We start from the raw sequence: 12,929 nt of genomic DNA, 5'->3' as shown, positions 1-12,929 counted from the left end.
TGATAAATGTGAATAAATAAGCATTACATTTGACAGAATAATCTGAATGTTCAAGAATCAAAGAAGTGAGGGTTTGCAACAGGAAGGGTACATGGTTGTAGAAAATCTGCCTGACTCACCAGGCAGAAAAAAGTGGACATTAATATGGCGATGATTATGATGACAGCCATGTGTGGTTAAAAAGCTTGCAGGAAAAGAGTGAGCAAGAAGGGAATTCCAAGAGGTTGTAGTTATAAGGAGGAAAGACTGAGTGAAGTGCTTAATGCCATGTCTGGGATGTAAGATATAAGTATGAGAGGATGAGAGAGATGGAGAAGGACTGTAGCTGGATAATTCAAAAGATTAGGCGCCAATCGTCTGAGACCCCCTTCGGTCACAACACTGACCATGGGATTGCACCTAGAAAGTTACCCTCCCAGGCACAAGTCTGGGCAAGGTTGTTTATGGAAGACCAGCAGTCGCCCATGCATACCGGCTTCCCCTCCCCACGCTACCAGTGTTATCCAAGGGAAAGGCCAAGGCAGATACAGCTTGGCTCCAGTGACGTCGCAACTCATTTCTACAGCTGAGTGAACTGAGTGAAATAAAGTGTCTTGCTCAAGAACACAGCATGCAGCCCAGACCGGGATACGAGCTCACAACCTCATGATCGTAAGCTCGATGCTCTAACCACTGAGCCATGCACCTTCACTAGCTGCCAATAGTAATAATGATAAAAAAGATAAAGGGAGAAAACTATGTGACTCTGAAATAGTGATTACAGCATTAGCTCAAAGCTTCAATATTGCTTAACCTAATCAAGCCTTAGCTCTTAGCCTTCAGATTTTGATTATGTGATTGTATGTTTTTAGGATGACATTGTAGGGTAGGTGTGAGAGGTCAGATCCAGTCAGTTTGAACATAGAACAGGTAGAGCATTTGGGGGGGTTTGAATGCTAAAGGGGTAATTATATTTATAATGGTGGGGCTGAAAAGTTCATACTCTTCCTATGAAGGAGTGACGCTAGAGCTGCGAAACCTTGCAAGCACTAAATTCAACTCTTCTTTTTAATAAGCGCATTGTTTCTTTCCAGGTAAGCTGACATCTAACTGCTCAGAGAAGACTTCCAAAGTAACTAGTACCGGCTTCTCTTGAAGGTAAATAGAATTTGGCATTGTACTGTTATCAAGTACCTGCAGAAAAACGGTTTAGCCCCCAAGGACATTCATGCTGACATGGTTGCTACATTAAGGGACGATGCTCCAACTATTATTATCAACAGTGCAAAAGTGGGCAGCTGAATTTAGGAGGGGAAGGGAGAGTTTTGAAGACGACCCAAGTCCTGCAACTGCCACCCCATGGAAAATAATGATCATGTACACCACATTGTGATGGATAACAGGCAATTGACTATAAAAGGGTTTTTACTGTTTGACCTACAGATTTAAAAAATAATTTTTTGTAACTAAACACTTTCAAACTTCGTATACCGGTAGAATGTGTCATATAAAACATCTTCCACTCTTAGCGTTTTTAAGAAAAGCTTATATTTAGGAAGTTATTTCGTGTTGAAGTTCTCATATTTCGGTAATTTCAACCAATCAATGATGTGTATTCAACTGAATAAAAAACTGTTGTGGTCTGTCAACAAGAACTTCCGGTGGTGTATATTTCGTTTGTCACTGTTATTTATTACAACCCGAACCCTAAAACCTTAAAACCAGTATAAATGCACGAACGATGTCATAAATAACAGTGACAAATGAAAAATACACCGCGGATAGTTGTTGCTGACAAACAACAGCAGTAATTTTATTCAGTTGAATAACCAGTGCCTTGTAAGTGGATTTGGTAGAAGGAAACTGAAAGAAGCCCGTCATGTGTGTGTGTGTGTTTTTGTGTCTGTGTTTGCCCCCTACCCCCATACCACGTGACAACTGGCGTTGGTGTGTTTACGTCCCTGTAACTCAGCAGTTTGGCAAAAGAGACTGATAGAATAAGTACTAGACTTAAAGGAAAAAGTCATTGATTGGCTGAAATTACCAAAATATGAGAATTTCAACACGAAATAACTTTTTAAACATAAACTTTTCTCAAAAACGCTAAGAGTAAAAGGTGTTTTATATGACACATTCTACCACTATACGAAGTTTGAAAGTGTTTAGTTACAAAAAATTATTTTTTAAATCTGTAGGTCAAACGGTAAAGATCCGACTATAAATCATATAGCCAATGCTATTAGCATACCCCATGAGAGAATTGAGAATATTGGGTAGAAAATAAAATAAGACAAATAGAATTTTTTAAAAAATTGAAATTTCTGAATAGTTCTTTAGCTTACTTCATCATCCTGTGAATCACCTTCTTTGAGATGATTTGGTTTTGCTGGAGATTCAATTCGGCGCCGCTTAGGTGACCGAAAATCAGTGTCGGAAGCTGAAGATGGTGGTGGTGTACTATTTTGTTGTGGCAGTACATTTTCTGCTGTTGGACCATGGTTGTTGCTATTGTTGGAATTATTCCCATCATCTTCTGCGATGATGATGACATCGGCTGGTCCAGCTGTCACCTCGTTATCAGGTTGGTTAGAATCATCTCTAGACTAACAAATAGAAATTAAAGAAAAATAATAAAATCAATCAGTTTGTTTTGTTTATTTTTTTTATATCGTAATTTGTGAGCAATTATGTCATTAGTAATATGTTCCCAATGGACTAATTACTAGTTCACTGAATTTTTGATGACAAGAGTGACAAAGGAAGTGTTTAACCTAGTGGTTGTCAACCATTTTTTACCTATGGACTCCTCTGATTCCTATTTTACTCTACTGGACCCTAATAAGCATTCAATCTTTAAAAATCCTTAACATATTTATAGGCGTAGGAGTGGCTGTGTGGTAAGTAGCTTGCTTACCAACCACATGGTTCTGGGTTCAGTCCCACTGTGTGGCACCTTGGGCAGCCAGCAGTAGCAGGCATCTATTAGTCACTAGCAGCAAACATTTACATGAACATTCTTTTTTCTTAAGGCTGTTCATGCCTTTTATGGTGCTATTTCAAGGTTGTGCTTCTAAATAAGAAATCTGAGCAAAGAGGTTCAAATTTGGCCAAATCCTTATTACAACTTTTTTGCCTTTTTACTGACAGCATACAACAGAATAGTGTCTTGTGTATGCTGAGACCCCCTTCGGTCTTGACTGACAATGGGATTGCATCTAGAAAGTTACTCTCCGAGGCACATGTCTGGGCAAGGTTGTTTATAGAAGACCAGCAGTCACCCATGCACACCGCCCCGCCCCCAGTGTTATCCAAGGGAAAGGCAAAGGGGCTGATACAGCTTGGCACCTGTGACGTCGCAACTCATTTCTACAGTTGAGTGAACTGGAGCAACGTGAAATAAAGTGTCTTGCTCAAGAACACAAGACACAGCTCGGTCTGGGATTCGAACTCACAACTTCATAACTGTAACCTCGACGCTCTAACTACTGAGCCATGTGCCTTGTGTATGAGTATCAATATATATCAAATGAAAGTTCGAACTAACAGAATCTGAGTTCAAATATTGCCAGATTCAACTTTGACTTTCATCCTTTTGGGGTCGATGAAATAAGTACCAGTTAAACACTGGGGTCGATGTAATCAACTATTCGCCTCCCCAAAATTGACAGCCTTGTACCAAATGAAGGTGTGAATCATTAGCATGACAGGCAAAATGCTTAGTGGCATTTCATCCAACTTTACTTTCTGAGTTCAAATGTCACCAGGGCTGACTTTGCCTTTTATACTTTTGGGGGTCGACAAAATAAGTACCAGTTGAACACTGGGATTGATGTAGTCAACTATTCTCCTTCCCAAAACTGATCGCCTTGTACCAAAATTTGAAAAATCAACCTATTCCAACAATATTCTTCCCGTTTTTCCAGACCAAATCAAGCAAGGTATCCTTCCTTGTCTTAAAAGTAGGATGTGAGAGATTCTGCTACTATTTCTGGCAGGTTGAGTAGTCACAAGGAAGCTCCATCTTTGGCATGTAACATCTTGGTGAATGGCAAATACAAGACCAATTTCATTATTTTAGTGAAAAAGTCTCAGAAATTCTTCTATGGGTCCTATACATGAAGTTAGGCTTCCATAAGTCAATAGTGATTTCAAATTTTGGCACAAGGCCAGCACTTTCAGGGGAGGGGTTAAGTCAATTACATTGACCCTAGTACTCAACTGGTACTTATTTTACCAACCCTGAAAGGATTAAAAGCAAAGTTGACCACAGCAACGTTTGAACTCAGAACACGAAGATGGATGAAATTTCGGTAAGCATTTTGCCTGGTGTGTCAACAATTCTGCCAGTTCATTGCCATCCTATAAATTTAACGTTACATGCTTTTATACAATGAAAACCATTTTTATCCTAAATATGTACCACTAAAATCGGAGTGCACCTAATATGCCCGTGCATCTTTTAAAAGGTTGGTGATGGGCATTTGGGGTCCTAAAATACTGCCTCAGAAATTCTGTGGCACATAAAAAGCACCATCTGAACGTGGCCGATGCCAGCACCGCCTCGACTGGCTTCTGTGCCGGTGGCACATAAAAAAGCACCAACCGATCATGGCCGATGCCAGACCCCTCTGGCACCTGTGCAGGTGGCACGTAAAAAGCACCCACTACACTCGCGGAGTGGTTGGCGTTAGGAAGGGCATCCAGCTGTAGAAACACTGCCAGATCAGACTGGAGCCTGGAGCAGCCCCTGGCTCCCCAGACCCCGGTCGAACCGTCCAACCCGTGCTAGCACGGAAAACGGACGTTAAACGACGATGATGATGATAATGATGATGAAGATGATGACAATGATGATAGATATGTTAACTTACAGAATCAAGATCTATATGTACAACTGATGTCCCGGAAGCCACAGGTAACTCCTGTTCAGCATTTGAATCTGACTAAAAGGAAAAACAATAAAATACAAGTGATTGACACAGTCAAATTAATAAATCATCCAAATATTTAAAAGTCTGAATATTCAACGTGAATTGTTGTTAAGAAAATGATAATCTTTTTTTTTTCAGATAGGTTCAGAAGTTTGCTTCCAAGCCTGTGGTTTGGGGTTCAGTTCCACTGCACAGCACCTTGAACAAGTTTCTTCAACAATAGGCCCAGGTCAACCAAAGCCTTGCGAGTGGATTTCCTGGATGAAAACTGAAAGACACTTGTCTGTCTGTCTATCTATATACATATATATATCATCATCATCCTCGTTTAACGTCCGTTTTCCATGCTAGCAAGGGTTGGACGGTTCGACCAGGTTCTGGGAAGCCAGGAGGCTGTACCAGGCTCCAGTCTGATCTGGCAGTGTTTCTACAGCTGGATGCCCTTCCTAACACCAACCACTCTGTGAGTGTAGTGGGTGCTTTTTACGTGCCACCAACACAGGTATCACAACTACAATTTCCATTTGATTTTTTGATGTTGATGTACTTGACTCAATAGGTCTCCTCAAGCACAGCAGGTTGCCCATAATCATCATCATTGTTTAACGTCCACCTTCCATGATGGCATGGGTTGGACAGTTTGACAGGAGCTAGCCAGGTAGAAGACTGCACCAGAATTCTGTATCTATTTTGGCATGCTTTTTTGTTTGGTTTGTTCTTACTGCTTTAACCATTTCATGACCGAATTCCTGTTAAAATACACTGCCTTTGTTTTAACTAATTTTGTAATAATGAAGAATTTAGTAAAATAACTTTATTATAATTAAGCTGGAGTTTAGAACATAAATGAGTACGAAATTTTTATGGAAGGTTTTAATTTAGTTCTCTTGAAAATAGGAAGATTGTATCATAGATCCACAGGTGGTCTTGGGCAGTTTGGTATCAAAATGGTTAAGATTCTTTCAGTTGCTAACCACTTGACTGTCAACCATGTATACTAAAGTAAGCTAAGCTATGTGTCTTGCCCGGGAGCAAAACTTAACATGATGGATGTTAAGAAGACATGTTAGATCATGTAATTTAGCATTTTACACAGCTATTTTTAATTAATTTAATTAAAGAGAAAAAAAAATGAGGTTTGAATTAACATACAGATTCAGCCGTTTCAACATATAACTCTGGTGTATTTGGTCCATCATCATAATCATTCTCGTTACCAGGAACATAATCTTCGTCGTCATCATTATCACCGGTAAGATAATTATCAATATCTGAGTGGTCTGAAGCTGGGTTGTTTAAAACTGAGGGGTTTGAAGTTATGTTGCCTGAAGTTGGGTGGTTTGAAGTTACCTGGCCTGAAGCAGGATGGTTTAAAGTTGCCTGGCCTGAAGTAGGATTGCTTGAATTTGCCTGGCCTGAAGCAGGATGGCTTGAAGTTGCCTGGCCTGAAGCAGGATGGCTTGAAGTTGCCTGGCCTGAAGCAGGATGATTCGAAGTTGCCTGGCCTGAAGCAGGATGGTTTAAAGTTGCCTGGCCTAAAGCAGGATGGCTTGAAGTTGCCTGGCCTGAAGCAGGATGATTTGAAGTTGCCTGGCCTGAAGCAGGATGGTTTAAAGTTGCCTGGCCTGAAGCAGGATGGCTCAAAGTTGCCTGGCCTGAAGCAGGATGATTTGAAGTTGCCTGGCCTGAAGCAGGATGATTTGAAGTTGCCTGGCCTGAAGCAGGATGGCTCGAAGTTGCCTGGCCTGAAGTTGCTTGGCTTGAAGCTGTGTAATCTGAATCTGCATTGTCTGAAGTTGGGTGGTCTGAGGTAGTCAAAGTTGTGGCTTCATTTTCGCTCATCTGAAAATATATCAATGAGTAAACACATTTCAAGAGAAAAAGATTAAGGCCAGCAATTGTAAAGATATTTATGGTTAAGATTACTAACACCAGCCATTGTAAGGATAATTATCTTTTACTTAGCACACCCTGAAGGGTTTTAGTTGAGCAAATCAACCCCAGTACTTATTTTAAAGTCTGGTACTTATTCTATCAGTCTCTTTTGCCAAACCACTAAGTTATGGGGACATAAACAAACCAACACCAGTTGTCAAGTGGTGGGGATAACAAACACAAATGCAAAGACATACATGCACACACAACAGGCTTCCACACAGTTTCCATGTAACAAATTCACTCACAAGGCATTGATCATCTTGGGGTTATAATAGAAGATGTTTGCCCAAGGTGATGTGTAATGGAACTGAACCTGAAACCCATGTAGTTGCAAAGCAAGGTTCTGAACCACACAGCCATGCCTGTCTAAAAAAGCGTAATGTGACTGATGTGGAGCTTGAGCCCATGATCCTGAGATTCAGATGCTCATGCTCCGGCTGGGCTTCTACATTACGGTTAAAATCTTGAAGAACAATTGTGAAGGTTTTAAAGAAGCAGGAAAGAAGAGAGATAAGAAAGAAAAAAATTGGTGGTGGGACGAAGCAGCGGATAATAGAGGAGTGATGGCCCATACCTCCCAAAACAAGAGAGGTACTCATCCATTCTCTGTGGTAATAATTGTGATGGTTTTGCTTCAGAGAATGGCAAGTGACACTCACTGCAGCAGCCATTCCACCCGATTTTGCAGAAGAAATCGGTAGTACAGGGTCCTAGAACAGCTGACATCTTGACAGCAACTGGCCAGACACCCGTGTTTATTGATTTTTCTTTCCTCAGCATAATGGGTGGCAACACTCAGGTTTGGAGCTGATGCTGCAAGACTGGAGCCAGAGAATGTGCCACTGCACATCATGTCCCAAGATTATTAACATTACCAATTGTAAGATATGGTTAACTGTTAACAACAATTATAAGTATGGCTGCGGTTAAATTTGCTAATACCAGCAATTATATGGGTAAGTTATGGTTAAGATTGTGAATACTAGCAACTTATAATGGGTGCAATGGCTTTGATTGTTAACCTTGCTAATTAGAAATACTGTGATAGTTTGAGATAAAATCACAACTTGTAAAGGGTGAGATGTGCTGGTGCCATGTAAAGAACACTCAGTCCACTCTGTAGGGTGGTTGGCATTAGGAAGGGCATCCAGCTGTAAAAACTATGCCAAAACAAACAATGAAACCTGGTACAGTTTTCTGCCTTGTCAGCATGGAAAACGGACATTTAAGCCTTTCGTTACCAACCTGGCTGAATCTGGCTCTGAGTACAAATGTCTTGTTTTCATAAGTTTTGAATTAAAAACTTCCACCAAACCTTAGTCACAATTTATGTTCCTAAAACTAGCTGAATGATAACTAAGTTATTTTACTAAATTCTTAGTTATATTTAAAGTAATTGAAAGAAGCACAGAGCATCTCAAAATAAATACAGTAACGAAAGGGTTAATGATGATGATAAGATACTTTGAACTAAGGTGGTGAGCTGGCAGAAACGTTAGCACACCGGGCGAAATGCTTAGTGGTATTTTGTCTGCCGCTACATTCTGAGTTCAAATTCCGCGGAGGTCGACTTTGCCTTTCGTCCTTCCGGGGTCGATATAACCGACTTAATCCATTTGTCTGTCCTTGTTTGTCCCCTCTGTGTGTAGCCCCTTGTGGGCAGTAAAGAAATGAGATACTTTGAACTAATAAACACAAAAAGAAAATGTTTACTGGAATTTTTGTTTATTAGGTTTATCTCGCTTTCTAGATAATCCCACCCACCCTTATGTAATGTGGGTTAGTCACATATCTCTTTCACAGCAAGACACCTGTTCCTGTCCCTCCATCATAATTTAGTTTTCTCAACACCTTGCATAAAGACACCTGAAATACTATATTTTATCTTTTGCTTGTTCAGATGTTAGACTACGGTCATGCTGGAGGATTGCCATGAAAGTTTTATTTTAATGAATCGATTCTAGAACTTATTAAACCTGGTATTTATTCTATCAGTCTCTTTTTACATGGACATAAACAAACCAACACCTATAGTCAAGCGATGGAGGGAGACACAAACACATGTATACACACACACACTATATATATTTCTTTATTGCCCACAGGGGGCTAAACACAGCGGGGACAAACAAGGACAAAGGGATTAAGTCGATTACATTGACCCCAGTGTGTAACTGGTACTTATTTAATTGACCCCGAAAGGATGAAAGGCAAAGTTGACCGCGGCAAAATTTGAACTCAGAACGCGATGGCAGATGAAATACTAAGCATTTCACCCAGCATGCTAACAATTCTGCCAGCTGGCCACCCTCTTTATACAAACACTATATAGATATATCTATATATATATAAGACTGTAGTTGTGTGAGTGTCTGTCCCCTTCGATTTAGATTCCTAACTACTCCCATATTTTGCGGTGCAGTTTAACCAAATTCGGGTATCTTATAGTCGTGATTCATATCGAGCCCGTCTGGCTATTAGCACGCGTCTACGATGAGTCTACGATTTTAAAAATAATTTAACATCATTTTTTATTCCAATTTAATGCATAATTTTTCGTGTGTCAATGGCAGCGGAGTTGGCGTCCATGGTCACACCTGCACCTGTTTGCTTCTCCCCCTTCTTCCCTCCCTCATGAAGCTGTGGGGAAGGGAGTGTAAGGAAATCAACGTTGTAAAGCATTGTCAAGGAGACCAGCGTTCTTTTAGAACAACGACTTCATGGCTTGAAGACACCAAAACAGAAATGGCTAAGAAAGCCCGAATTGGCATCTATAAGGGAAGTAACTCTCTAAAAATGCTTATATAGTTATTTCCCTTACAAACCCGAGCAACGCTGGGTGATACTGCTAGTATATATATATATCTATACAATAATATGTTACATTACTCGGTAGTCAAGATAAAACTCTGAGTTTCAGATGCCAAAGTGGAAATCCACAACACCATCTCTGTAAGACATTCCCTAACGTACATTTCGCCATCTACAAAGATGATGCCCTCACCTTAACAGCTAATACAAATGGACCAGCACAAGATTGTTTTAGGAAGGATATTATCCAGTTAATGAAATACTTCGGACTTAGTATAACTATAGATACTAACCTGACAGTTGTCAATTTCTTAGCCGTTTCCTTAGATCTTAATAAGAATATTTATAAGCCTTATAGGAAGCCCAATGATAGACTAAGTTATATTAATGTAGGTTCATGCCATCTCCCTATAGTATTCAAAAATTTAGTTAAAAATATTAGTAAGAGGATTTCTAGCCTCTCCTCTGATAAGGACATCTTCAATAGCGTTGCCCCAGTTTATAATAAGGCTTTAAAAGATAGTGGTTTTAGCGAAAAAATAAAATATACACCTATCACTAGCCCAACAGTAAGGAAAAGGAATAATAGAAATAGGAAGGTCATCTGGTTTACGCCCCCTTACTCACCCGAGGTGGCCTTCAATATAGGTAAATATTTCCTAGCACTGATAGATAGACATTTTCCAGTTAACCATACTTATAGGAAACTCTTCAATAGACACAATTTAAAAATTAGTTTTAGTTCAACTACCAATTTTAAAAACATAATCAAACATAACATACAAAAAACACAACAAGAAAACAGCTGTTCATGCAGGAATAAAGAATTGTGCCCGCTAAATGGAGCTTGCATGTCCAACACCATCATATATGAAGCTACCGTAAACTCTATAACCACTAAAGACACCGTTTCGACGAAGAAATACGTGGGCCTTATAGAGGGTAATTTCAAGGCCAGGTTCAATAACCACACTTTGAGCTTTAGGCACTGGAACAAAAGAAAAGCGACACAATTATCTAATCATATTTGGTCTTTAAGAGATAAAGGTGTCGATTATAACATACAATGGAAGATTTTGGCCAGATGTATTCCCTATACCAACGGCAGCGGAAGGTGCGGTCTATGCAACATGGAGAGATGGCTTATCTGGAAAAGCAGCTTAGACCCTACTACATGTCTAAATACAAGGACAGAACTTTTCGGATCATGCCCACATGTGACTAAATTTCTGTTACGTTTTTGGTCCCCTAAAGAAAACAGATAGAACATGCTTTCTATGTTTTATGTCCCAAGAAGATTTTATATATTTTTATATATTTTTTATGTATTTTTATATAATTTTTATGACGAAAAATGCTACCGAGTAATGTAACATATTATTGTATAGATAAATTTCCTCTATTTACATAATATTGAGGTCTCTTTCTTTTGTTATCTTACCGTTTTATCAATATATATATATATGTATATATATATATATTAATAATACTATAACAACAAAAGAATGAATGAGACCTCGATATCATGTAGAGGAATAATATTGAGGTCTCTTTCTTTTGTTATCTTACCGTTTTATCAATATATATATGTATATATATATATATTAATAATACTATAACAACAAAAGAATGAATGAGACCTCGATATCATGTAGAGGAATTTATCTATAAATTCATATACATATATACGAGATTTCCATAGTGAATGTGGTAGACTGAAGTCTATCACATTCACTCACAAAGCATTGGTCATCGTGACAGCTAAAGAAGACACTTGCCCATGGTGCCAAACAGTAGGACTGAACCTAAACCATGTGTCTGTAAAATGAGGGCATTCAGCTGACGATAGTAAGGTCGTAAGTTCAATTCCCGGCGACACGTTGTGTCCTTGAGCAAGACACTTTATTTCACGTTGCTCCAGTCCACTCAGCTGGCAAAAATGAGTTGTACCTGTATTTCAAAGGGCCAGCCTTGTCACACTTTGTGTCACGCTGAATCTTCATACATGTGTCTCTGGAGTGCTCAGCTACTTGCATGTTAATTTCATGAGCAGGCTGTTCCGTTGATCGTATCAGCTGCTACTCTCGTCGTCGTCGTAACCGACGGAGTGCTCCTTAAAAAAAAAAGGGACACACACATATGCATGTTTGTTCCCCACAACCGCTGTTAGTTTGTTTACACCCTTGTAACTTAACAATTCAGTACAAAAACAAACCGAATGAGTAATCAAAAAAATTCCTGGCAGCAGTCTAATAACTGAAACAGGCATTCTTTTGATATAACTCGACAAAATCAAAACACTTCACATAATGTATTTCCATTGCGTATTGGAAGCAAATGACAATTCGATTCTGTTTTCTGCTTGAAATGTTTTGATTTTGTCGAGTTATATCGAAGGAATGCCCTGAAACAAATAAAAGTAAAAGGATTGTAGAAGTATAACCAATTTACTGCACATAAATTTTTACAAAATCTTACCTTCTCTCCTCCCAGCAAGGGCCATATGAGCCCTACTTGAGTATCAATGGGGTAAAGCAATGAACTGGTTCATTAACAAATCTACTTCAAATTCATATCCCACTGTTTTAAACAATGAAGGGACACTAGACAACAAAGTACTTGAGAGCTTATGAACTTCTAGGACATTTCAGAGGTTTATTAAACCGGTCCAGGAGGAATGGAAGGAAAGTTAAACCACGACAGGATTCGAACTCAGAATGTAAAGGGTCATTAGAATCTGTAAACGGTTGTGAAAAGACTGATTTCTTTCTTATAAAATACTAGCAGTATCGCCCGGCATTGCTCGGGTTTGTAAGGGAAATAACTATATAAGCATTTTTAGAGTTATAGCCAAAATATAGCAAAGAAATGCATTAAAAAATGGAAAAAAATTATGGTAAATTTTTTTTTAAATCGTTGACTCATCGTAGACATTTTTAGAGAGTTACTTCCCTTATATAATAGCGAAAAAATGCATTAAAATGGAAAAATATGATGGTAAATTTTTTTTTAAATCGTAGACGCGCGCTAATACCCAGAAGGGCTCGATATGAATCACGACTATAAGATACCCGGTTTTGGTTAAACTGCACCGCAAAATGTGGGAGTAGTTAGGAATCTAAATCGTAGGAGACAGACACACAACTTGACTTAGGTATATAAACAACGAGTAAAATATAATCCAAAGAAATACTCTAACACAGTTATAATTGTTTTAATACCAACTCTTGCTTGCAACGCCAGTTTATGCAAAAATTTAAAGTGAGAATT

At 39.0% G+C, this 12,929-nt stretch overlaps 1 protein-coding gene across 11 annotated transcripts in view; it reads right to left on the bottom strand.

Moving 5' to 3' along the window:
* Nucleotides 1–12,929, bottom strand: part of LOC115220402 (E3 ubiquitin-protein ligase RFWD3) — a 38,784-nt gene that overhangs the window by 24,063 nt on the left and 1,792 nt on the right. The window contains exons 2-5 of one of the 11 annotated variants that reach the window (XM_036510127.1): nucleotides 6,291–6,752; nucleotides 6,063–6,260; nucleotides 4,851–4,922; nucleotides 2,322–2,582 (exon numbers count right to left, since the gene is read on the bottom strand). In XM_036510127.1, coding sequence (XP_036366020.1) covers nucleotides 2,322–2,582; nucleotides 4,851–4,922; nucleotides 6,063–6,260; nucleotides 6,291–6,752 — 993 coding nt within the window. Of the gene's footprint in view, nucleotides 1–2,321; nucleotides 2,583–4,850; nucleotides 4,923–6,062; nucleotides 6,753–12,929 lie in introns of all 11 variants that reach the window. The other 10 variants (XM_036510128.1, XM_036510130.1, XM_036510133.1 and 7 more) reach the window with 10 other exon arrangements.

This window comes from Octopus sinensis, linkage group LG16 (assembly GCF_006345805.1).
Source record: "Octopus sinensis linkage group LG16, ASM634580v1, whole genome shotgun sequence".
Taxonomy (NCBI): Eukaryota; Metazoa; Mollusca; class Cephalopoda; order Octopoda; family Octopodidae; genus Octopus; species Octopus sinensis.
The sequence above is the reverse complement of the archived record's forward strand: the minus strand, read 5'-3'. Positions and strand labels throughout refer to the sequence as shown.